Source organism: Gossypium hirsutum, chromosome D05 (genome assembly GCF_007990345.1).
Source record: "Gossypium hirsutum isolate 1008001.06 chromosome D05, Gossypium_hirsutum_v2.1, whole genome shotgun sequence".
NCBI lineage: Eukaryota > Viridiplantae > Streptophyta > Magnoliopsida > Malvales > Malvaceae > Gossypium > Gossypium hirsutum.
Window position 1 is genome coordinate 20,885,207 of NC_053441.1, and position 27,842 is coordinate 20,913,048.

The 27,842-nt window shown below is 32.1% G+C and overlaps 4 protein-coding genes across 4 annotated transcripts; all 4 read left to right on the forward strand.

Annotated features, from left to right (window-relative positions):
* Positions 1-4,917: 4,917 nt before the first annotated feature.
* Positions 4,918-12,651, forward strand: LOC121203335 (MDIS1-interacting receptor like kinase 2-like). The gene is made up of 3 exons (XM_041092672.1): positions 4,918-5,425; positions 5,560-5,882; positions 12,031-12,651. Exons 1-3 carry the CDS (start codon positions 4,918-4,920, stop codon positions 12,649-12,651), a joined length of 1,452 nt encoding a protein of 483 aa, XP_040948606.1.
* A 2-nt stretch (positions 12,652-12,653) lies between these two features.
* LOC107902592 (MDIS1-interacting receptor like kinase 2-like) lies at positions 12,654-14,249 on the forward strand. Its single transcript, XM_041092673.1, has 3 exons — positions 12,654-12,711; positions 13,233-13,865; positions 13,957-14,249. Exons 1-3 carry the CDS (start codon positions 12,654-12,656, stop codon positions 14,247-14,249), a joined length of 984 nt encoding a protein of 327 aa, XP_040948607.1.
* Positions 14,250-22,214: 7,965 nt separating this feature from the next.
* Positions 22,215-23,771, forward strand: LOC107902593 (MDIS1-interacting receptor like kinase 2-like). Its single transcript, XM_016828745.2, has 3 exons — positions 22,215-22,722; positions 22,861-23,356; positions 23,450-23,771. The coding sequence occupies exons 1-3, from the start codon at positions 22,215-22,217 to the stop codon at positions 23,769-23,771; spliced, it is 1,326 nt and encodes a 441-aa protein (XP_016684234.2).
* A 213-nt stretch (positions 23,772-23,984) lies between these two features.
* Positions 23,985-25,206, forward strand: LOC107902595 (MDIS1-interacting receptor like kinase 2-like). The gene is made up of 2 exons (XM_016828746.1): positions 23,985-24,981; positions 25,073-25,206. The coding sequence occupies exons 1-2, from the start codon at positions 23,985-23,987 to the stop codon at positions 25,204-25,206; spliced, it is 1,131 nt and encodes a 376-aa protein (XP_016684235.1).
* The last annotated feature ends 2,636 nt before the right edge of the window (positions 25,207-27,842 follow it).

The window sequence follows — 27,842 nt, forward strand, 5'->3', positions numbered from 1 at the left end:
CCGAATGTATGTACTCAACCATGCGTATCCCTTAATTTGAACTAACAATCTCATTTTTTTCTTATTTTTACCATAATCATAATTAAACAACAATAATCATAAAAGTTCAGCTGTATGAACTTACCTGGGCCAATTTGTAGGAGTTGTAAATGTTCAGGGACTAGTTTGATAATTTCTCTTTTCCGCATTTATCTTTGAATTTTTGATCTATAATATAAAGTTTTTCATTCATTAGCATCTAATTCAATAATAATTCACTTCGCAATGTACGCCCTTCAATTTTTGAAATTACACTTTTACCCCAAAATTTACAATTTTTACAATTTAGTCTCTACTCAATTAACACTTTAATTGAACAAATTTTTCCTCCAATAACAATTTATCTAATCACTTTAGACTACTAAACAGCCTTTTATATTCATAATTTAAGTACAAAACCCCAATTCCTAACTTTTTCACAATTAGGTCCTAAAAATCATTTTCTACTAAAATCACTTAATAAAATCATAATATAATGAAATTAAAACTTAAAATATATAATAATTCATCATAAACTTCCATAACTTATTCATGGTAACTTACAAAATCACCCATGGAATCAAAAACTAATGAATTCAATAGTTGGACCTAGTTGTAAAAGTCACAAAACATAAAAATTTCAAAGAAAAAGCAAGAATTGAACTCACATGGTATAAAAATATGAGAAACCAGCTTGTTTAAGATCTCCTATGGCTTTTTTTTTCTGATAAATTATGAAGAAATATCTAGATTTTTCACTTTTGTCTTTGTTTTATATATTTAATTTGTAAAGTTTCCAATTTTGCCCTTGTTTCTCCTTACTTTCTTGCTGATTTTTCTTGCCCAACCATCCAGCCCATATAATTTGGGCCTAATTGCCTTTTAAATCCCTCCTTAATAGTCACTTAAGCTATTTAATCACAATTTAACAAATTTTACACTATTTTCAATTTAGTTCGTTTTAGTTAATTGACTATCCAAACGTTAAAATTTTCTAACGAAACTTTTCTAATAACTCAATGACACTCCATAAATATTTATAAAAATATTTGTGGCTCGGCTTATGAATTCGAGGTCTCGATACCTCATTTTAGACTCAATTTACCTATTAAATTCTTTTTAAATCACAAAATTCACCAATTCAAGAATTCTTCTATAATCACACTTGTCTCGTATGTATTTATTTATTAGATTTTAGAACTCACTGGTCGGATTTAGTGATCTCGAATCACTGTTTCCGACACTATTGAAAATTAGGCTGCTACAATTCGAATGAAAAAAATACACATGGGTATTGGCCATTATAATACCAACACCAAAAAATTATTTTTTTAATCTTTCCAGCAATCATCAGGTAATCATTGCTTAATTATTGATATAGGTGCTGCCCATTAGGGTACCATAATCCCCGGCAACGTTTATTTCAAGTCATTCTCGTAAATATTTTTGAACTCGGATCATCTTTGTAAATATTTAATTATTTTGGGTCAGTTTGGTAAAATAGCCAATATATTGTGAAAATTTTCAAGCAATGAAACTAAATAAACTTTGGATAAACTACACCCAATGTCACTAAACTATTAGTAAGTTTACATTTTGGTTACTTAACTTCAAAAAGTTATAAAATGGTTACTGAAGTATTTGGAATTTTAGAGTCATTGGACTATTCAAAAGTTTTTTTTTTAAGTCATAAGGTTATTAAGTTTTTTTTATAATAAAAAAATCCGCTAGTGAGCTCCAAACAACGATTGGTATAGTAGATCAAAATCCATCGACGAGTAGAAGAACATATCTTAGGTCCAAATCATTTCGATAGTTAGTGTCCAAGGGTGTATGTAGGGGTAGGTAGGGGCCTTGGCCTCCAAAAATGGAAATTTGCTATTTCAGTCCTCTCATAAACAATGAATTTGTAAATTAATATATGGTGAAATTATACTTTAACCCCTAAAATGGAAAAAAATCTTTTTAGCCCCTTAAAAATGACGAAATAATAAATTAATAAATGATTAAATTATGTTTTGACCTCTCAAAATTTTAGAATTAATTTTTGGCCCCTCTTTAGAAATTCTAGATTTGCCCCTGTTGGAGTCAGAGATCAGAAAGAAAAAAAAAGTTGCTTGGATTTTAATTAGTAGATTCAAGACATTCAAAGTTGTTTTATGAAAAAAGAATTGAATTGTTGAAAAGAATGATGAGAGAGCTTTCGATTGGTACAGATAATGCGAACAGAAAAATGCTAAATAATAGTGATTTTAACAACTTAGTGACTTAAATGAAAACTTTTGAATAAGTTAATAATCATTTTGTAACTTTTTTGAAATTGAGTGACGAAAATATAAACTTGCTAATAACTTAGTGACATTGAATGTAATTTACCCATAAAATATTAAAAATTAAATATTTTTATTACATTTTTTAACTAAAATATTTTTCATTTTGTATGGAGACTAAATAATATTCGATAACGTACTAAAACAACACTTAATTCAGTGACAAAAGTTAACTCGAGTATGGCAGACATGTGATTTTCTTAAAATCTTTCCCCCTTTCTTTTAATATTTAACTACCATTAACTCTCTGTTTATGCAGGAGATTTACAATTTTTTCAATAATTTATTTGATTAAGTACTACGTATTTTTAAATTTAAAAAATTATGAATTAAGTAATTATTTACTTTTTTAATATTAATTAATTAATTATTATTAGTATTAATTTAAAGGTTAAATACTATTTTTTTGGCTGTTATCTTATAGTTAAATTATCACTTTAATATTTTTACTATTTTTTTTATCAATTTGACTCCTATACTTTCATTCGTAATTTTTCTTATCCTAATTTAAATTTCTGTTAAAAAATAAACCATTCAATGACACTTTACCATATGTGAAAGAAAACAATAAAAAAATACTTAAATTTCAGAAAATTTAAAAAAATCATCAAAGTCCAAAAAAAAAACCCCTCAAAAAAATCTTAAAATATAGAAAATTATTAAAAAACTAAATAATCATAATATATTTTTTTAAAAATTGTAAAAAAATTTAAAAATTAAAGTATCTTAAACTTTTAAAATAATTTTAAAAAATCGTAAATTTAAAAATATATATATCTATTTGAATTTTTTTTAACAATCTCATTATAGATCTTGATAATATTTATTATTTTTGACACAATACTAACACTAACCATAGCCTCCAACCTAAAAATAGGAGAAATTTTAAGTTTTTTTAAATAAAAAATTATCATAAAATTCTTTTAAAATATTATAAAATTCTAAGATTTTCTAAAAATACTAAAATTCGAAACAAAGGTTCCCCTCTAAATTTTATGATTTTTTTTTTGAAGTTTTGCGTACTTATAGTATTATAAAATATTTCTATAAAATTCAAAAATAGATTATGTGTTTATTTTTTTATAATTTTCTAAATTTATGAAATATTTGTTATAAGTTCTTAGACATTTGGGGCTAGCCTGTCCTTAAATAAGTAAAAATTAAAATATGTCTTAATCTATTTATTGTTCGAAATTTAAAATTTAATTTTTATATTTTTATTTTTAAAAATTTAATCTTTCTATTTTTTTAAATTTTAAAAATCAGGTTTAGTTGTTTAACTCTTTTTTTGTTAAATTTAGGGTAATTATATTTTTTTTAATTTTATTGCTATCTAGTGAGTATTTTTTTTATGTTAAAATACAACAACAACAAATATTAAAAAAAATAATAGTGTTAACCATTAGACTAAAGTAAAAATATTAAATTTTTGAAAATAAATATATAGGAACTAAAATCGAAATTTGTAAAGAGTATGGAACCTTTTGCATATTTTAAGTATTAACCATAAGTAAACTATCTTTAATAAATAATGGCTTTTTAAATACGTCGTCTCTCAGAGAAACCATGGTCAAACACAAGACTGGTGGAGAGTGGAGAGTGAACGTAGATCCGATTTAACAATAAAAGATTAGTCTTTCCAAGTTTTAGGGTCTGTTTGATTGCCAGTAAAATATTTTCCGTAAAATGATTTCAGGAAAATATTTTTCTTTTCTGTAAAATGATTTACTGGAAAATATTTTCTGGTGTTTGATTGAATCTGTGTAAAATATTTTCAGCTGTTTGGCAGATTTCCTAGAAATATTTTTCGAAAAAATTGTTTTTACATATATTGATATATATTAATAAATTTTTATATTTTAAATTATTTTTACATATATTGCAATGATTTATTTATAATAATACTCAATTATTAAGCTACAATATTAATCGTTATAAATTGAAAAAAATTAATATCAAATAAATTATTTGTAATTGTGTTAAAAAAACAAGTATTGAATAATTAAAAAAACAAGTTACTGGAAAATCGATAAACAGAAGCAATTTTATACCGGAAATGAAGGAAGGAATGAAGGAGGCGATAGAGAGGAGAGCACGGAAAATGTCTTACGGAAATTGAAAGGGTAAGACATTTTCCCTAAAATGTAACCCATTTTCCCTTGTTTTGGAGTTCATTTTCCAAATGGAAAATGTTTTCCGCCAATCAAACGCTGGAAAAGTTGGAAATGATTTTCCGGAAAATCAATTCCTTCAATCAAACAGACCCTTAAATGCGGTATGAAGTGCTTGCTTTCAACGTCTTTCAAAAACCAAACTTGCAATGGAGGGGAAGACGAAGACCCCAACAGTGTAAGCCAATTTTCCAAGTCTTCCTTTTATTATTTTTATATTTTAAGTCTAGGTATGGGAATTCAACTTTCCAATGAGAAATAAAGAAAAACATCATAAAGGAAAATTGGACTCAAATGCTTTTAACCTTATGTAAATCTTGAAGTATATCCAACTTGTACATAAACTTAAAACTAAATATCAATACTGAAATACTGTTTGGAACCTTGAGTTGTTAAAGATGAAGAGAGTAGCCTGGCTTCCTTCCCTGCTGCTCCTGATAGTTACGTTGCATACTTGTTTATCTGATGTTGAGTCTAATTCTACAGTAGAAGCACTTGCGCTCCTCAATTGGAAAGCCAGCCTTCTATCCCTCACAAACCGTTCTGTTTTGCCTTCGTGGACTGTCTCGCCTGGAAATGCACAAGCAAATCCCTGCGGTTGGTTTGGGATCCATTGCAAGGGTGACAGCGTTTCCAGAATCAATCTTACGAGTTATGGTGTAAAAGGTACATTCCATGCATTTCCATTCTCATCTTTGCCTAATCTTGAAGAGTTAGACCTTAGCATCAATGGACTTTTTGGCACAATCCCACCTCAAATCAATCAACTCTCTAATCTCACTTACCTTGATTTATCATATAATCAGTTGTCTGGAAGAACCCCACCTCAAATTGGTCAACTTATTCATCTCAAGACCCTTCACCTTGTTCAAAACCTGTTGAATGGCTCCATTCCTGAGGAAATAGGTCAGCTAGAGTCCCTCGAAGAGCTTGCCTTGCAAAACAACTAAATGGTTCCATCCCTTCTTCTTTGGGTAACTTGGCCAACCTGACCTACTTGTATATGTTAAATAATTCCCTTTCTGGTAACATCCCTTCAGAAATAGGAAATCTTAGCAGCCTGCAGGAACTTTACATTGACAACAACCAACTCGCAGGTTCCATCCCTTCCACTTTTGGAAAACTAAAACACTTGAGATTGCTCCACTTGTCCACTAACAGTCTTTCAGGATCCATCCCTTCTGAATTTGGGCATATGGAATCGCTAAATGAATTAGCACTTTATAAAAACAATCTATCAGGTTTCATCCCACCCTCACTCGGAAACTTGACTGATCTGACCATTCTCCAACTGTATGAAAATAAACTTTTTGGCCTCATTCCTGAAGAGTTAGGGAACTTGAAATTATTGGTTTTCCTAGAGGTGAGTCAAAACCAACTCAATGGTTCTATTCCATTTTCATTTGCTAATTTGAGCAACTTGGAAACTTTGTTCCTCCGAGACAATTAACTTTCCGGTCCCATACCTCAAGAAATAGGAAACCTCATGAAAATGTGGATGTTGGAACTCGATGGAAACCAGTTCACTGGGCAGCTGCCGCAAAACATTTGCAGAGGTGGAAAACTGGAATATTTCATAGCCAATGACAACCATTTCAGAGGACCAATACCCAAAGATGTTAGTACAAAACTCCGGTAAGGAAAAAACTCGAACACACGATCGGAACTCGAAAAGAAAAAGAAGAAATAGGACAGGCTCCAAGGCGTGTATCAAGCCACTATCTTTAAGGTTATATTCGCCCCCACTTATCTTCAGTGTGCAAACGAGTTCCAAGAAAATTAACCTCGAGGATACAATGAAGCCAATGACTATTTGCGTTTTGCACTGACGAGAATAATTCACTATGCACTGAGTAATGTATAACAAAAACTCAATTTCTACAAAGGATTTCTGCAGCAATACTTTATAGAATAATCTAATAATATTAGAAAATGAAGGAAGAGAAGAAATAATATTAGAATTTGTTGATATGATTTCCAAATGAAATCCCATTCCTATTTATAGGAATTTTCATGTCTCTTCATAGAGACATCTTTCAATAGGTGTCTTTATGAATAAATAAATAATAATAATTATTCATTTAATTTTGTAACTATTCAAATAATATTTTTTGAATAGTTATAATTCTTTTTTAAAAAGTCAAATGATATAACTTTTGACCAATGACCAAAAGTTTTATCTTTTGATTAATTACACCCATTCATTTATAGTTATTGGGATACTATAAATATTTGAAAATATTCCAACAATCTCCCCCCATTTTCAAAATATTTAGATTTTGATATTTTTGGAAATCAATTTGCATAAATAAAGGTGTCTTACGATTGAACCTTCACTTAGTGAAAACATGTTAAAGTTAATCGAAATTGTATGGTAGACTAAGCTTTGAACCAACTATTCCATTTGATTAACTGAACACATCTCACACAATGATTTCAACATCAGTCAATGCATAGTATCTAGGGACACTATTATAGCCATGTGTCTATGTCCTCTTTTCATGAGTGCTGTCAGAGCCAAGCCCTTAAGCTCCTAGAAGCGGCCACACTTCCACTCACATAAGTAGATCCCATCAAAAGTGTTCCCGTAATTATAACACTCTAACATATTTATGTTATGGGTCCATTAAGAGTACATTACTCATCCTTCCCTTATCATTACGGGTACCTAGCACTTTAATCTTAGGATGGATTTATTTATAATGCTAACAGTCACATACTAATGATGTACTTTGTCTCATTGAACTCAAGACTTGACGTTATACCAAGCGTTGAGTCGAGTTTCCATCATGGGTGACTCTAATTAATAGGCTTGAGTCCCATCCCTTTTGAGGTCCTTTTTACTGCATCTCTAGCAAGACTTTTTGTCAAAGGATCTGCCAAATTTTCACTTGACCTCACATAATTAATAGTGATCACTCCATCAGAGATTAATTGTTGGACATAACTATGTCTTAATCCAATGTGTCTAGACTTTCCATTATATACTTGGCTATATGCCTTTGCTAGAGTAGCCTCACTATCACAACGGATAGAAATAGGTGAAATTGGCTTAAGCCATAAAGGTACATCATAAAGCAAATTTCTTAACCATTCTGCTTCTTTAGATGCAGCGGCTAATGCAATAAATTCTGCTGCCATGGTGGAATCAGTAATACATGTTTGTTTCTTGGAACCCCAAGAAATGACTCCTCCACCAAGAATGAAGATCCACCCACTAGTAGATGCATGATCTTCCAAACTTGTAATCCAACTAGCATCCGAATACCCTTCTAAAACTGGAGGATATCCATTATAACACAATCCATAGTTAATAGTTTTCTTTAAGTACCTAAGTACTCTATTTAAAGCTTGCCAATGCAAACTACTTGGATTACTTATGTATCTACTCAATTTTCCAATAGCATATGCAATATCTGGTCTTGTACAAGTCATTATGTACATAAGATAACCAATTAGACTTGCATATTTCAATTGATCAATTTTCCTACCAGCATTAGATACTAATTTTAATTGAGGATCCATGGGTGTAGATGCTGGTATACAGTTGAAAAGATCAAACTTTTTAAGCACATTTTCAATGTAATGTGATTGTGATAAAGCTATAGTGCTTTCATCTCGGGTTATTTTAATCCCAAGAATAACATCTGCTACACCCATATCCTTCATAGCAAAGTTGTTTGACAAGAATTTCTTTGTGTTTTCTATTTGTTTCAAATCCGTGCCAAAAATGAGCATGTCATCTACATATAAGCAAATTATAACACCCTTTCCATTATCAAATTTACTATATATGCACTTATCGGATTCATTTATTTTATAGCCATTAGCTAAAACAACCTTGTCAAACTTTTGGTGCCATTGTTTTGGTGCTTGTTTAAGCCCATATAAAGATTTAACAAGCTTACATACCTTATGCTCTTGTCCTGGAACAACAAATCCTTCCGGTTGCTCCATGTACACTTCCTCTTCCAATTCACCATTTAAAAATGCAGTTTTAACATCCATTTGGTGAACAACCAAATTATATATAGAGGTAAGTGATATTAATAGTCTAATTGTAGCAATTCTTGCTACTGGAGCATAGGTATCAAAGTAATCAATACCTTGTCTTTGTGTAAAACCTTTTGCTACCAACCTTGCTTTAAATTTATCAATGGTTCCATCGACCTTCATTTTCTTTTTGAAGATCCATTTACAACCTATTGGTTTGGAACCTGGTGGAAGATCAACTAAGATCCAAGTTTGATTTCCCATTATTGAATCCATTTCATCATTTATTGCTTCTTTCCAAAAAGCAGAGTCTTGAGATTTCACTGCTTCTTCAAATGTAATAGGATCAGATTCGGTATTATAACAATAAGGTATCTTATTGCATATACTTTCACCTTTTCCTTCTACAAGAAACATAATGAAATCTGGTCCAAAATCTTTGACCTTTTTAATCCTCTTACTTCTTCTTAATTCTTGACAAGATTCATCATTATTATCAATTTGTTTCAATGGAATCTCATTCTCATTTGAAGAATGAATCAATTGTTGTGGTTGTAATTGTCTTGATATAGAATTAAATCTATTTTCATCAAAAATAGCATCTTTTGATTCAATAACTGTATTAATTGAAATTGAATCATTTGGTTCAATTACTATGAACCTATATGCCTTGCTATTATGTGCATAACCTATAAATATGCATTCAATTCCTCTTTCACCTAACTTTTTACGTTTATGTGTTGGAACTTTTACAATAACTCTACAACCCCAAACCTTTAAATAATTAAGGTTTGGTTTCCTTTTCTTCCATTGTTCATAGGGGGTTATTTTAGTTTCCTTATTAGGAACTCTATTCAATTTATGACAAGCTGTTAGAACAGCTTCTCTCCAAAAACCCTGTCCAAGACCTGAATATGATAACATTGAATTTACCATTTCAATCAAGACTCTATTTTTCCTTTCAGCTACACCATTTTGTTGTGGTGTGTAAGGGGCTGAAACTTGATGGACAATTCCAGTGAGTTCAAAATAACTTGGATTATAGTATTCTCCACCTCTATCCGATCTTAAGCACTTGATAAATGATTCACACTGAAGTTCAACTTCAGATTTATAAACTTTAACTTTATCAAGCGCTTCATCTTTTGAATGCAATAAATATACATAACAATATCTAGAACAATCATCAATAAAAGTAACAAAATATTTCTTTCCACCTAATGTAGGAGTATTATGCAAGTCACATAAATCACTATGTATCAAATCAAGCAATTTTGTTTTCCTTTTAACCTTAGGGAAAGGATTTCTTGTAATTTTAGTCAACATACAGGTATTGCATTTTTCAATATTATTATTAAAAACAGGAATTAAATCTAATTTATACATGTCATTCAATTTTCTATAATTCAAATGACCTAATCTATAATGCCACAAACAAAATGATTCAACCATATAAGCAGAAATAGTATTTTTATTCTTATTAATAATATTAAGTTTGAACATGCTTTCATACATATACCCTTTTCCCACAAAAATTCCTCCCTTAGACAAAATAAACTTATCTGCCTCAAAAACAAGTTTGAAACCAAACTTATTCAACAGACTTCCAGACACTAAATTTTTCCTAACTTCTGGTACATAATATACATCATTTAAGGTTAAAACCTTTCCAGAAGTGAATTGTAGTTCAACAAACCCTTTGCCTTTAATTGTTGCGGTGGAAGAATTTCCCATGTACAAGACATTGTCATTTTCACATTGTGTGAACTTTGTGAACATGCTTTTGTCTTTGCACACATGTTTGGTTGCTCCGATATCAATCCACCATGTATTATCATCTTGTGCCATATTAATTTCAGATATCATTGCAACGAACTTTTCGTTATTATCAGCCTTAGAAGATGATTTCTTCTTTAAAAATCGACATTCATTCTTGAAATGTCCCGGCTTTCCACAATGATAGCATGAGCCCTTTTGTTTCTTTTTGAACTTAGGTGCTCTATCAGCCTGATTGAACTTTCTTTTGAATGGTTTAGTAGTCTGTACTTCCTCCATAACATGTACTTTGGCATTTTCAGAATTTAGGTTCTGATCTTGTTTTCGATACTTTTCTTCAATACGAAGATGATTTGCCAAAGCCTCAAGAGATATTTCCTTTTTCTTATGTTTTAGACTTCTTTTAAAGTCTTTCCAAGATAGAGGAAGTTTGTCTATTATAGAGGATACCACAATCATTTCATCCATTTTCATATCATATTGCTTAAATTGATTCAGCATCTTTTCAATATCACGAAATTGTTCCATAACAGAACGACCATCAACCATTTGATAATTATTGAAACGACTGACAAGAAATTTCTTACTTGTAACATCTTCGGTCATGTATCTTTCCTCCAATTTGTCCCATAATTCTTTAGCGGTGACGTCGTTTTGGTAGGTGTCGAACAAACCATCAGATAAACCATTCAATATGTGGCCCATGCACATGTAATCAGCATTGTCCTATTTTTGTCTTTCTCGGGTTGCAGCAATAGATTCGTTTTCATTCTCTTCAGGTCTTGGAGTATCCAAAACATAAGCAATCTTCAAAGTTGATAACAAAAAGTGCATCTTTTTCTGCCATCGTCGAAAATTGCCACCATCAAAACGATCAAGTTTAACAAAGTTGGAAGCCAACTCCCTTAGTGTTCCACTTTCATGTGTTGTGGTAGTCATCATGAAATATAACCTTAAAATTGTTAGTACAAAACTCCGGTAAGGAAAAAACTCGAACACACGATCGGAACTCGAAAAGAAAAAGAAGAAATAGGACAGGCTCCTAGGCGTGTATCAAGCCACTATCTTTAAGGTTATATTCGCCCCCACTTATCTTCAGTGTGCAAACGAGTTCCAAGCAAATTAACCTCGAGGATACAATGAAGCCAATGACTATTTACGTTTTGCACTGACGAGAATAGTCCACTATGCACTGAGTAATGTATAACAAAAACTCAATTTCTACAAAGGATTTCTGCAGCAATACTTTATAGAATAATCTAATAATATTAGAAAATGAAGGAAGAGAAGAAATAATATTAGAATTTGTTGATATGATTTCCAAATGAAATCCCATTCCTATTTATAGGAATTTTCATGTCTCTTCATAGAGACATCTTTCAATAGGTGTCTTTATGAATAAATAAATAATAATAATTATTCATTTAATTTTGTAACTATTCAAATAATATTTTTTGAATAGTTATAATTCTTTTTTAAAAAATCAAACGATATAACTTTTGACCAATGACCAAAAGTTTTATCTTTTGATTAATTACACCCATTCATTTATAGTTATTGGGATACTATAAATATTTGAAAATATTCCAACAAAAGACTTGAAAAACTGCAGCAGCCTAAAAAGAGTGCGCCTGGAAAGAAATAGACTGACTAGAAACATATCAGAAGATTTCGGAGTCTATTCAAGCTTGAATTTTATAAGCCTTAGTGACAATGACTTTTATGGTGAAATTTCACCTCAGTGGGCGTCGTGCAATAATTTGAGCAGCCTACAGATTGCCCGGAACAACATCACTGGCAGAATACCACCTGAGCTTGGAAACTCAGCTCAGCTTCAGGCTCTTGATCTTTCTTCAAATCATTTAGTGGGGGAGATTCCAAAGAAACTGACAAAATTGACATCTTTAACAAGGCTTATTTTGTCAGGGAATCAACTCTATGGTGGTATACCAATGGAAGTTGGATCTTTTTCCCAACTCGAGTATCTTGATTTGTCGGCAAATAGATTGAGTCGGTCCATCCCCGAGACTATAGGGGATATGTTGAAATTGTACTACTTGAATTTGAGTAGTAACAATTTCAGCCTTGGAATTCCACGTCAGATAGGCAAGTTAGTTCAAGTGAATGAATTAGATCTGAGTCATAACATGCTTTCAGGGGAGATTCCAACACAATTTCAATCTTTGCAGAGCTTGTCAACGTTGAACCTCTCTTACAATAACCTCTCTGGTAGCATCACCATTTTCAATGAGCTCCGAGGCTTGGTCCAAGTTGACATAGCACATAATGAATTGGAGGGTCCAATTCCTGATGTCCCAGCATTTCAAAATGCTTCAATACAAGAATTAGAAGGAAACTGTTGAGCATGGACTGCAATGCAACAGAAGGCCATGATGCAGACCAGCATTCAAGCAGGACCAGAAGTAGCTTAATTATTTTGTTTACTTTTTGTCCATTTTGTAATGCCATCCAAGCTAAATATAACTAGACTTTTAGAGTTGTTAAGATTTGAATTGATGGATGTAATGGCTAAAAATTGTTCAGCTTTCTTTTGTATTACTTTAGTTGGCAACTTGCCAAAATAGGTGGGAGCAGTTACAAGTTTAGGTAACTGACATTCTAATTTTGTAACTCATATATTTTCAAATGAAATGAAAAGTAATAGCATTTCATTCAGTTACATTTTTTGCTTTTGAGTTTTCTGTTCTGTTTCTGCTTGCTGTTCGTGAGCTTATGCTCTTGGTGTTTTCATTTGTTTGATTTGCTGCTGCCATTGTTCCAACAGAAACAGGGGTTTGTGTGGCAATGTTAGTGGGTTGAAACCTTGCAAGCTTTCTAAAAACGGCCACCACAAGTTACTCTACGCAATCATGCTTCCTCTGTTAGGAGCTGCTATCCTTTCAATTGCTATTCTGGCTTTGTTTTTTGGCTTCAAAAAAAAAAGGAAAAGATGCAGATGAAGAAAGGGAAAGCACCAAGATTGATGAGAACCTCTTTGCAATATCGTCCGTCGATGGAAGATTGTTGTATGCTGAGATTATAAGTGCTACTAAAAACTTTAATTCTCAGTGCTGCATTAGCAAGGGAGAATACGGAAATGCATACCGAGTAGAACTGTCATCAGGTGATATTGTAGCTGTGAAGAAAGTCCTTCCACTGCATGCTGATGAAGTTAGCACTGCAAAAGAATTCCAAAATGAAGTAATGGCGCTCATAGATATACAGCATGGGAATATTGTGAAGTTCTACGGGTTTTGTTGCTCTGCTGAACAATCATTCTTGGTTTACAAATACCTCGAAAAAGGTAGTTTGGCTACCAATCTAAGCAATGATGAAACAGCAAAAGAATTGGACTGGGATAAAAGGCTGAATATTATAAATGGGGTTGCTTATGCCCTGTCTTACTTGCACCATGATTGCTCACCACCAATTGTCCATCGAGACCTTACAAGCAACAATGTTTTGCTCGACTTGGAATTTGAAGCTCACATTTCAGGTTTTGGCATGGCTAAACTTCTCAATCCAGACTCATCTAATTGGACAAATCTTGCTGGAACATATGGATATGTCGCACCAGGTGATGTAGTTTATAGAAATCTTTTGGTGCATGAAAGGTAGATCATTGTTCTGTAATTGACTATTTCTTTGTTTTTTCTTTTCCTTGGCAGAGCTTGCCTACACAATGAAGGTTACAGAAAAGTGTGATGTTTATAGTTTTGGAGTGTTGATTCTGGAAGTTATCGTGGGAGCACATCCGGGTGATTTGATCGCCACACTACCATCTTCATCCCTTGAAATGCGGCTTCTGGTGAAAGATGTCTTGGATCAAAAGCCTTTACCTCCATCAGCATACATTCAAGACAAACTAGTATCTTTAATGAAGATTGCTTTTATCTGTTTGGCTGACAATCCACATTCTAGACCAACCATGTGTGCTGTTTCTCAGCTGTTAGCCAGCTGAATCATGTCCTCCCAAGGGTCTTACATTGAATTGCAGACTGCCATGTACGTTGTTTCTCAGCTGTTACTCTTTGAAGTCCTAATATTTTTATTGTTGTGTCATTGCTGGTATACAAGTAGATTACTAAGGAAACTTTACCAGGTTTTCATGTATCATATTTACGTTTGAAGTGATTTCCAAGCAAATAGACCCCATTATGTAACTAATTTTGAAAAATGTAGATTTGATTTTAATACTTCTCATTGCACATTCCCATATGTTATATAAAATATTCTAACTTATGACGCATTTAACAGAGGACTTCGACTTTCAATCGAGCAATTATCTGCAATATATATGTCGAATTTACTTAAAATCCCATTGCACAAGCTGGTCAGTGATTGGCTCTCTGAGAGAAAAATCTATGGTCCGTCCAAATGTCAAGCTATGCATCGAAATTCTTTATTTTTCTACAGTATTAGTATCTGGCACTTATATTGGGTACGTTAGTATAGATAAGATCATCCAAATAAATGAAAAAGCTAAGAAAAATTGAGTTGGAAGGATTTGCGATGTCTGTTTGAAGAATATTACATTAACCAGTCTTGAAATCTTCAAATAGCTATGACTTGTCTTCAGGAAATTAGTAACTATGAAAGCTACCCTTTAACAACTTAATTTAATGTCCATTGACATTATTAAGTCCCCAAAAATCAACAGTACTCTTGGAGCTTGACCCCAAACCTCAACAAGTACCTCTCCATGCAGCTATGTAACCATATTCCATCTGAACATATTTAATGTTTCCATACTCTTTCCTTGATTTGGCTTACAATTCCATCCGAACTTTCCTTGTTGACAAGTCTAGACCACCTTGCTATGGCTCGTAACAACATAAATGGCACCATACCAAAATAGATAGGGAAGTTGAGATCACTTTCTCATCTCTTTTTTGCATAAAAAGGAACTGACAGACAATATCCATTCTCCTATAGGGAAATTGAGCAACTTGGTTAATCTCTATCTTGGCGACAATGAACTCTACGTCTCCATCCCTGACTTGAATTGTTTGATTTGTCAAGGAACCATCTTGATGGTAGCTTCCCTCGGAAACATGACTAGTTTAGCATTTCTTTACAACCCCTGATTCCATGGGAAACCCCATGTCAGACGTTTTGGATTAGCTGAGAATGAATCAACTGGAAATTTACCAGAAAATATATGCTTTGGTGGACTGCTTGGGAAACTTACTGTAGAAAACAACCATTTCACAGGCCCCATACCAACGGCTTTGGAAATTGCACCAGCTTAATAGAACTTAAGCTTGAAGAGAATCAACTTAATAGCTGAAGGTTTTGGCACATATCCGAACTTGAAGTACACTATTTAAGTTATAAACAGTTGTCTGGGGAGCTATCTAATAAATGGGAACAATACCCCCAATTTGACAAGCTTAAGATTTGCCAATAACATCTCTGGGCGAATGCCAACTAACCTTGGGGAAGGATGTTAGCTACAAATACTTGACCTATCTTTAAAACATTTAAGAGGGGAGATTCCAATAGAACTTGAGACGTTGACGTCACTGAACATCCTTTTGCTTGATGATAACATGTTATCTGGTTACTTTTCCCTAGGGATTCAGATGCTATCTGGTATGCAAAGCCTTAGCTTTGCCCGCAACAAAATGGGCTGCTCAATTCCCAGTCAATTAGGACGGTGCTTGAATTTAAGTATGAACAAGTTTAATGAAGACTGGTTTTCAGCCTTTTCCATCCACAAGCCAAAATGGTCGACTGACAAAGTGTAACAAAGTCCTTTTGATCCTGGTCCTTCTCTTTGGCGGTGAAGCTCTTTTTTTCTATCACTGTTGTGATATCATTAACCGAAGAATTAGGGACAAAGAAAACGAATCAAGAGAAGCACAGACCGGAAGTCCCTTCATGATACGGTGCTACGATAGAAAATAATTAAGCATTCGGACACCATTATCAACCAAAGGAATTGACTCAAAACATTGTGTCAAAGTATGACGGAATGTGTTAAAAGGTGGCTTTCATGCAGACCATTCTGTTCGAGCCATGCAAGTTGCAGCTGAAGAACATGCTGCTGCTTTTTGTTGTTTAATTGATGTTTTGCTACTTAGTTACATTTGAACTAAGTATGTAATGTATTTGATGTAATTTGGTGGTGATGGATTTGATAAATCAGCTTAACCAAGTGTGCAAGCAATTTTTTATAAGTTTCAAGACTTTGTAAGTGGAGTTAAGTGTATTTAGGTAACACTTTTTTTGTTTTTCAGACAAGTTGATTACTTGTTATATGTAATGAAATGTTTTCAGAAGAGAATAGATGAATCTTTCAGCATTTTTCTCTTCTCGTTTTGGTTCTTGTTAAGCAATCTGTTCTTGTTATTTTCAAGCCCGATTTCTTTATTTGTTCAGCAAGTCACTGTAGCTTCAAGCTCAAGACTCTGATGTGATTTCTTAATTTGTTTCTTAACTCCTACAGAATGTTCCTTGAGGTAAGGAGGGAAAGGGCTTTCCACGGTTTGTTATGATCTTCATGATGGCTTTTCAAACATGGACATCATCTAATTATTTGTATTTCATGATTATAATAATTGTAATATTATATATTCGAATATATTTTAATTGGATAATTATTAATTCATGTTTATCCTAAAAAGCAATAGCCTTCCAAGAAAAGGAGAAGAGAAAAAGAATAGAATAGAAGAAAATGAAAAAGAAAAAAAAAGGAAGGAAAAATAAAATATAAAATATAAAAAAATTGTTCAAAAAGAAAAAGTATAGAGTGGAATTTGAGCTAAATTTTTTGTTCAAAAGGATAATATAATATTTCATATCAGCTTGAAGTTACACTTAGAGGTGATCATGGATCATGTCAAGTTTAAGCTGAGTTTAGACATGATATTTATATGCTTTATCATTGTTGGAGTCCAACACTACTTAAAATATGAATTTAAAATTTTGCCTAAATCCGCCCATATTTATTGATAGTTAATCTAAGCCTATTTTAGGCCTATCCATGTTACTTTTTTAAAAAGTTCAACAATTATATTTTATTATTTTTAATGTAATTTTTAAAGATAGTGCAAAGAACCATGGAAAAGAAAATGTTTTTTTTCATTAAAACAGTTTGGACAGCAGCAGTGACTTAACTTTGAAAATTCACCAAAATTTATAGAAAATTTAGTTAGAGATTGACTTAAATATGTAATTAAAGCTTATTGAGCGTATTTTCATATGGAAGAAACGGTGAAAGAAACGAAATTTTATAGTGTTAGATATATTAATTTTCGTGAAATAAGGTTGGAGTGGATTTGGGTTCTCCAGTTCTGACTTTGGAAAATCATAAAAAAATTATAAAAAAATTATTAGGGTTTTAAATTTATATGTTTAAATTCTTAATGATTCTATTTTCAAGAGAAACAAACGTAAACATCATCCAAACCCCGTACTAAGAGATAATTAATTTTTAGTAAAGAAAGGTCGAAGCTGTCAAACAACAGAATATGGACGAATTTGAAGAATTTACTGTACTTATTGGCTAAGTCATAAATTCTGAAATTTTTATGATAAAAAGATATTTGAGTCTAGTTTCAAAAATATCAAGCGAATCTTAATTTCGAATTCTGTAGCTCAAGATATGAATAATTTAGTGACTATAATTCAAGTGGACAACTTTGATATGAACACATAAGTAAATAGTGAAATTATAGATAATGTTACATATAAGCATGTTATATACTAAAAGTTAAAGATTCTAACAAATATATACATAAAGGATGTGGAATAGAGAGGATGAGGAAGAAAAAAATATATGAATATATATATATAGTAGATGAATTTGAAACGTTTCGAAATGGTTGTAAATGATGGAATGATTAATGCATGTGAGTATGTTTAAACGAATTGATAAAATAATAAGTGAATAATTGTTAATTGATGTGATATTGAATTCTTTGCTAAAATTTTATAAAGAATTAAATTGATTGGCATAATTTAGAAATAAATATGAAATATACGTAAAGTGGGTAAACTACTTTTAAAAGTGCAAGTCCTCCAATGCTCTTATTTGCAAAACTTTAATATTTGTGTTAATTTTATATACTTTGTTATCTTTGATTGAATATCATGTTTTTATAAGGACTTGATATTAGAAATAGGTGTAAGTGGATGATATATAAAATGAAGTGGCGGTTATGAAACCTGAATATATATTCAAGTAATGATATATAAAAATAAATAAATAAAAATAAAGAGCGGAACTTGTAAGAAAATGGAGACGATGTCACGATGACAAGTTCGCCATGTCACGACGTGGAAACCCCAACATCGCGACGACAATTCAAACATTTTTATGAACTTTACAGTTTGGCCTTTGATCAATTATGGATGTTTTAATGAGCTCATTTAACTCATTATTAGTTCTATCATAAATTCAATTATTACTAAAATGAGTTAATGATCTACATTAATTAAATAATATGATAAATTGATATGAAATTTTCAGTAGTTGCTTCGGCAACGAATGTGACATCCTGATGCATTAACTCGACGATCGGGTCGGGTATGGGGGTGTTACCGTAAGCGCGCTAAAATTTCCTTAATGGCATGTCATCTATATCTTAATAGTTCATATCTTGTCTACATAGGCTTTATTTTCATCAAATTATAGCATTTATTTAGTCAAAAAATATACTATAAATTTACAATTTTCTCAATTGAGTCCTCTTCTTCACTATACAATATAGCTTGTATTTCACTTTAGATCAAATGCACATAACATCATCACTATATTACTTTTACATTTTTTACAATTTAATCCTTGTAACAATATTTAGTATAATTATATCTTCCGCTTTCATTAACACATGTAACTTGTCTCCATATTTAATAATCTTCCATAATTCGCTAATAATTCTTATTATAAATTTCACATATCACTTTTACTTTGCAATTTTAGTCCTTATCACAACATTCCATACAATAGTACCTTACATTTTCAATAACACATATAACATATTTCATTTCTTAATTTAATTTCTATATTTCACCACAAATTCTTATTATCACATTCGCATATTATTTTTGCTTATTTTATCAAAATAGTCTTTAGGACGTCAATTCAATCAATAGAACTTTCATCTCTTTTTAATACATGCAATATGTTTCTCTGTCTAATATAATTTCCATAATTCTTCACTAGATCTTATCATATTTAACTCATGTTACTTTTAGACATTTAACAATTTAGTCTTTGTCTCTCTCTCATATTTCATTCTACACTTTCGATCTGCTTTTTTCGATCGACTCCACTGCCGACCAGGGGTAACACTTCCATTATACATGTTCATGGGTTAAGCTACCCATCTAGGCCTGAAGGCCCACCTGAAATTTGAAAGGGTTTGGGTAAAAATATTAGGCTCGAAAAATGGGTTTAGACAACAAAATTAGGCTCGTTTAAAATATGCGTCGGGCTCGGGTCTGACTCATTTTTAAGTTTATAATACTTTATATTATGTTATTTTTATATATTATGTAATTTAGAACACATTAAAAAAACATATAATATAATACTACTCTAATGTAAACATTAAAATAATGTTAAGATGATTATATAAAAAAATTCAATAAATAAAAATGTATAAAATTATTAAATATTAAAATAATATAATATAAATATTTTAAAAAAATAAAAATAATATGGACGGATTAAAAATGGGCTTGGGTTAGTCTCTTGCAAATATGAGCGGGTTTGGGCAAAAATTTAAACCCATATTTCAGGTCAGGTCGAGCTTGACAAGTATAAAGTATGTTAACATCATGCTTAAACCCGGCCCGAACTCGACTTGACCCAGCCCATGAGAACCTCTAACTACTATATCATTCCACACACTATTCATATATATATTAACTCAAACATTCATTTCCTTATAATAATTGCAAATTTATCAACTTTAGTATCTTTTACAATTTAATCATTTTATGTACTTTTAATCTTTTCTCACTTTTCTTCCATTTTCTCATCATATATTATTTAATAAACGCAATCAACTTATTATTTCTTTTCACTTAGTCATTACCATATCTTATTCTTCACTTATTAATCATATAAGCTTGTAATTAAATATCATATTAAATCTATATTTCATCCTAATAATTAACAATATAATTGAAAAAAAGTAAGTTTCTACATATACTTACAACTTTAGGCTTTAAATCAAGCTTTCTTCTTCCTTTGGCCATTCATTTGCCTTATTTCTTCACTTATTTCTCACTTTCCTTTACTATTTCTCAAACATTTATATTCAACATTAACTCCTATTTTCTCTCTCCTCTAAGGCATTCATGGATGCACCTCTGATGGAATTTAGGTAGTTATTAGACTTCTCTATTGATTTCACTCAATAATTATGAAGAATTTTTGAAGAACTAAGCTTAATTGGTTTGGTAATAATGAAAAGAACTTAATTGAAAGAAAAGTAAAACTTGGAATGGATGGTTTTGGTGGCTAACGTGAGAGACAAAGATGAATGATTGCTTTTATTATCTTCATCAATTGTATACTTACCATATATAAAATGGATGACTAAGCTGGTGTTATGAATCAACTCAACACCAACTCAACTGTGAAATTACTAAAATATCTTTACTTATTAATATTATTATAAAGACTTTTTTGTTAGTTCATACATTTATTTTGTTTTGTTTTATATTTTACATATTTATTTTACGATTCATGTTTGAGATTCGGATATGTCTCTCCTAATAATATTGTCTCTAATGTCCAAACTTTATAACATTTCGTACTTTTATATAATACTTCAAATAAAATAACTAAAAAAATTGTTTAGGAATCAAATACAATGCTAACAAATCTAAATAGAAATCTCTTGCCACAAAGGATATAATTATTTATTGAAATAGATTTATAAATAGATGTGATAAAGTGTAGTATATACATTATGTGAATTAATATACTAAAAAGTTAGAATCATTCATTGCTTAAAAAAGGTACTTCTGACTCCAAAAATACTTTTGGAAGAAAAGCTGTGCAGAACAAGTTGCTTTTGACTGAAATTTTTAGCTTTTCAGAAGGCACTTCTGAAAAGGAGAAGCTAAAAATTTTAGCTTTTCCTCTCCCAAAAGCACTTTTGGTGCTTAATTACTTTTTCACCCCTCCAATAACATAATATTTTCCTTTTTTTTCTTGGTGCTTAATTACAAATGTGTTAAAATCATTAATTAAAAATAAAAAAAATTAAAATCCTAATTACAAATATTTAATGGTTATATTTAAATATTTAAAATATAGTTTAATTAATATTTATTGTTTAAAAATATTTAAAATTTATATTTCATATATTAAAATATTAATAACAAGTTATAATAATTTTTTTATATTCTTACTAAAATATAATAATATTAAATAATTTAAATATTATTTAAATGTATATTTATTACTTGATAATAACATGTCTAAAATGAACATTTTATTTCTTAAAAGCACTTTTTGATAATAATACTAAAGACTTAAATTTTAAACTAAATTTTTCAAAAGCACACCTCAAGCACTTTTCTATAATACTTTTCAAAAACATTGCCGAAACTATCACTAAATATCATGACATTGGATGCGAGATTAAAGTCAAACGAAACTTCATAAAACTTGGGCTTTTCCAACTTCTGTATGCCGTATTGAAGGGCTAGCAATTTTTTTTGCTTTTAAAGATAGCTTTCCAAGCTGACTATGCAAAGGAAGACCCTAACAGTGCGAGAGACTTGTTCAAGTCTCTCTTAATATTATTATATTTCAACTTTACCATGAGAAAAACACAAACATCAATATGGAAAATTGGACTCGAGTGCTTTTAAGACTAAAAGTAGGTATATCCAACATATTACAGATGAACCTAAATATCAATACTGAAAAACTATTTGGAACCTTGATTTGTTAATGATGAAGAGAATAGCCTTGCTTGCTTCCTTGCTGTTCCTGGTTGTTACATTGCATGCTTGTATATCTCATGCTCACTCAAATTCTACTGCAGAAGCACTTGCACTTCTTGATTGGAAAGCCAGCCTTCTATCCCTCACAAACCACTCTGTTTTGCCTTCCTGGACTATCTCATCTCGAAATGCAGAAGCAAGTCCATGCAGTTGGTTTGGGGTCCATTGCAAGGGTGATAGCGTTTCCAGAATCAATCTTACGAGTTATGGTGTAAAAGGTACATTCCATGCATTTCCATTCTCATCTTTGCCCAATCTTGAAGAGTTAGACCTTAGCATCAATGGACTTTTTGGCACAATCCCACCTCAAATCAATAGACTCTCTAATCTCACTTACCTTGATTTATCATATAATCAGTTGTCTGGAAGAACCCCACCTCAAATTGGTCAACTTATTCATCTGAAGACCCTTCACCTTGTTCAAAACCTGTTGAATGGCTCCATTCTTAAGGAAATAGGTTAGCTAGAGTCCCTCGAAGAGCTTGCCTTGCAAAACAACTATCTAAATGGTTCCATCCCTTCTTCTTTGGGTAACTTGGCCAACCTGACCTACTTGTATATGTTAAATAATTCCCTTTCTGGTAACATCCCTTCAGAAATAGGAAATCTTAGCAGCTTCCAGGAACTTTACATTGGCAACAATCAACTCACAGGTTCCATCCCTTCTACTTTTGGAAACCTAAAACACTTGAGATTCCTCTACTTATCCACTAACAGTCTTTCAGGATCCATCCCTTCTGAATTTGGGCATATGGAATCGCTGAATGGATTAGCACTTTTTAAAAACAATTTATCAGGTTTCATCCCACCCTCCGGAAACTTGACTGATCTGACCAATCTCCAACGGTATGAAAATAAACTTTTTGGCCCCATTCCTGAAGAGTTAGGGAACTTGAAATTATTGGTTTTCCTAGAGGTGAGTCAAAACCAACTCAATGGTTCTATTCCATCTTCATTTGCTAATTTGAACAACTTGGAAACTTTGTTCCTCCGAGACAACCAACTTTCCGGTCCCATACCTCAAGAAATAGGAAACCTCGTGAAAATGAGGATGTTGGATCTCGATGGAAACCATTTCACTGGGCAGCTGCCGTAAAACATTTGCAGAGGTGGAACACTGGAATATTTCATTGCCAATGACAACCATTTCAAAGGACCAATACCCAAAGACTTGAAAAACTGCAGCAGCCTAAAAAGAGTGCGCCTGGAAAGAAATAGACTGACTGGAAACATATCAGAAGATTTCGGAGTCTATTCAAGCTTGAATTTTATAAGCCTTAGTGACAATGACTTTTATGGTGAAATTTCACCTCAGTGGGCGTTGTGCAATAATTTGAGCAGCCTACAGATTGCCCGGAACAACATCACTGGCAGAATACCACCTGAGCTTGGAAACTCAGCTCAGCTTCAGGCTCTTAATCTTTCTTCAAATCATTTAGTGGGGGAGATTCCAAAGGAACTGACAAAATTGACATCTTTAACAAGGCTTATTTTGTCAGGGAATTAACTCTCTGGTGATATACCAATAGAAGTTGGATCTTTTTCCCAACTCGAGTATCTTGATTTGTCGGTGAACACATTGAGTCAGTCCATCCCCGAGACTATAAGGGATATGTTAAAATTGTACTACTTGAATTTGAGTAGCAATAATTTTAGCCTGGGAATTCCACCTCAGGTAGGCAAGTTAATTCAAGTGAATGAATTAGATCTGAGTCATAATATGCTTTCAGGGGAGATTCCAACACAATTTCAATCTTTGCAGAGCTTGTCAACGTTGAACCTCTCTTACAATAACCTCTCCGGTAACATCACCTTTTTCAATGAGCTCCGAGGCTTGGTCCAAGTTGACATAGGGCATAATGAATTGGAGGGTCCAGTTCCTGATGTCCTAGCGTTTCAAAATGCTTCAATACAAGCATTAGAAGGAAACAAGGGTTTGTGTGGCGATGTTAGTGGGTTGAAACCTTGCAAGCTTTCTAGAAACGGCCACCACAAGTTACTCTACGCAACCATGTTTCCTCCGTTAGGAGCTGCTATCCTGTCAACTGTTATTCTGGCTTTATTTTTTGGCTTCAAAAAACAAGGAAAAGATGTAGATGAAGAAAGTGAAAGCACCATGATAAATGAGAACCTCTTTGCAATAGCATCCTTCAATGGAAGAATGTTGTATGCTGAAGTCATAAGTGCAACAAACAACTTTGATTCTCAGTGTTGCATTGGGGAAGGAGGATATGGAAATGTATACAGGGCAGAGCTGTCATCAGGCAATATTATAGCTGTGAAGAACGTCCATCCACAGCGTGCTGATGAAGTAAGAGCCACAAAAGAGTTTCAAAATGAAGTAATGGCATTCATAGATATACGGCATCGAAATATCGTGAAGTTCTATGGGTTTTACTGGTCTGCTGAACAATCATTCTTGGTTTTCAAATACCTTGAAAAGGGTAGTTTGGCTAGAAATCTAAGCAATGAAGAAGCAGGAAAAGAATTGGATTGGGATAAAAGGGTGAATATTATAAAAGGGGTTGCTCATGCCCTGTCTTACTTGCACCATGATTGCTCGCCGCCAATTGTTCATCGCGACCTTACAAGCAACAATATTTTGCTCGACTTGGAATTTGAAGCTCACATTTCAGAATTTGACATGGCTAAACTTCTCAAACCAGACTCATCTAATTGGACCAATCTTGCTGGAACATATGGATATGTCGCACCAGGTGATGTAGTTTATAGAAATCTTTTGTTGCACGAAAGGTAGATCATCATTCAAAAATTGACTATTTCTTTGTTTTTTCTTTTCCTTTGCAGAGCTTGCCTACACAATGAAGGTTACAGAGAAATGTGATGTTTATAGTTTTGGAGTGTTGATCATGGAAATTATCATGGGAGCACATCCTGGTGATTTGATCTCCACAGTACCATCTTCATCTCTTGAAAAGTAGCTTTTGGTGAAAGATGTTTTGGATTAAAGGCCTTTACCTCCATCACCAGATGTTCAGGACCAACTAATGTCTGTGATGAAGATAGCTTTTATGTGCTTAGCTCACAATCCACATTCTAGACCAACTATGTACGCTGTTTCTGTGCTACTAGCCAACTGAATCATTTTCTCCCAAGAGTCTTACATTGAATTGAAGACCACCATGTGTTCTGTTTCTCAACTGTCACGCTGAAGTCTGAATGTTTCTTGTTATGTCATTCCTTGTATACAAGAAGATTAGGAAGAATAATTTTTCTAGGTTTTCATGTATCATATTCATGTTAAGGACCAGCAAGTGTTGGGTGCAATGGCAAGGCACATTGCATTTCTAACCTAGACCTAGGTTCGAACTTTGGAGATGACTCATCCAAATAAATGAAAAGGCTTAGAAAATTTTAATGTTTCCAAACTCTCCTTCCTTGATTTGGCCCACAATGGTTCTTATGGAAATATTCTATCTGAACAATGCTTGTTGTCAACTCTGGACCATCTAGCAATGGATCATAACAACGTAAGTGGAACCATTCCACAAGAGATGGGGAAGTTAAAGTCACTTTCTCAGCTCTTTTTACATGAAAATAAACTCTCCGGTAATATCCCTTCTATGGGGAATTTGAGCAACTTGGTTAAGCTTTATCTCGGTGTCAATGAACTCCCCAGCTCCATCACTGAAGAACTTGGGATGCTAAGATCTCTTGGCTTGTTTGGTTTATCAAGGAACCATCTTAATGGTAGCATCCCTAGGAAACTTGACGGTTTAGCATTTCTTTACCTTTCGAGCAACAAACTCTCTGGCTCCATACCCGCAAAATCAGAATGCTTAGGTCTCTCTATCAGCTTCAGCTGTAGAATATTAGTCTCACTGGTCAAATCCTGATTCTATAGGAAACCCCATTTCAAAAGTTTTGGATTAGCTGAGAAATAACTAATTGGAAATTTACCAGAAAATATATGCTTTGGTGGATTGCTTAGGAAACTTATTGTAGAAACCAACCATTTCATAGCCCCCATACCAAAGAGTTTGGAAATTGCACCAGCTCAACAAGACTTAAGCTTGAAGAGAATCAACTTAGTGGAATCATAGCTGAAGGTTTTGACACATATCTGAACTTGAAGTACATTGATTTTAAGTTATAACCAGTTGTCTGGGGAGCTATCTGATAAATGGGAACAATACCTCCAATTTGACAAGCTTGAGATTTGCGAATAATAACGTCTCAGAAGAATGCCAACTAACCTTAGGGGAGCAAATCAGCTACAAATACTTGACCTATCTATAAATCATTTTACAGGGGATTCTGAACATCCTTGGAAGGTTGACATCACTGAACATCCTTTTGCTTGAAGAGAACATGTTATCTGGTGACTTTTCCCTAGGGATTCTGATACTCTATGGTATGCAAAGCCTTAGCCTTGCAGCAAACGAAATGTACTACTCAATTCCTAGTCAACTACGACAGTGCTTGAATTTAAGTATGAACAAGTTTAATTAAGACACCCCCTCCGAGATTGCCAAATTACAATTGATACAAACTCTGGATCTACTGAAAATGGCGAACCATGCTGCTGTTATGTTTTTGTTAAAGTGCATGCTACTACAATGATTTTGTTGAGTGCATACGGCTTGTATGCATGCTGCAGCAATTGTGCATGTTGCAGCAACATATTTTTTTGTTTTAGTTGCAATGTAGGTTAATTTACATAATATAAAAAAATTAATTTCTGAAATGAGTGTTAGTGGGTTTAATTACGAAAATAGTATGTTTTTTGGGTGGAGCCTTTCTCATAGGCGCCACCACCTTTTTTATAATAAATAATTTTTTTGTTTTTTATAAAGAAATCTTTTTTAAAAATATATATTTATACGGGTCAAAATACGGTCAACGGGTCAAAGTACGGGTTGAAAATATTTTGTTATAAATTGTTAGTTATTTTGTTAGTGTTTTGTGTTTTGTGATTTTTTATTAATGTAAAATTATTTTGTTAATTATTTTGTTAGTAATTTATGTAAGTGTTTTGTGTTTTGTGATTTTTTAGTAATATAAAATATTTAAAAAAATTATTTTTATAGTTATTTTGTTAGTAATTTATGATTAGTTTATAAATTGTTAGTGTTTAATTTAGGGTTTTGTAATTTTTTTAGTAATGTAATTTTAAAAAAAATAATTTTATAGTTATTTTGTTAGTAATTTATGATTAGGTTATATAAATTGTTGGTGCTTTTTGACTTATTAGTAACGTAAATTCTTTTTAAAAAAAATGTTATAGTTATTTTGTTAGTAATTTATGATTAGTTTATAAATTATTAGTGTTTAGTTTAGGATTTTGTGATTTTTTAATAATATAATTTTTTTAAAAATAATTTTATAGTTATTTTGTTAGTAATTTATGATTAGGTTATATTAATTGTTAGTGTTTAATTTAGTGTTTTGTGATTTTTTTATAAATGTAAATTTTTTATAATGTAATTTTATTTTTATTTGACCAGTAACACCTATCAAATAGGAGTCACCAACCTATGAGAAAGGCATCACTAATAAAATAATATTAATTTTTAAAAAATTATTATAAAAAAAGTGATGGGGCCTATGAAAAAAG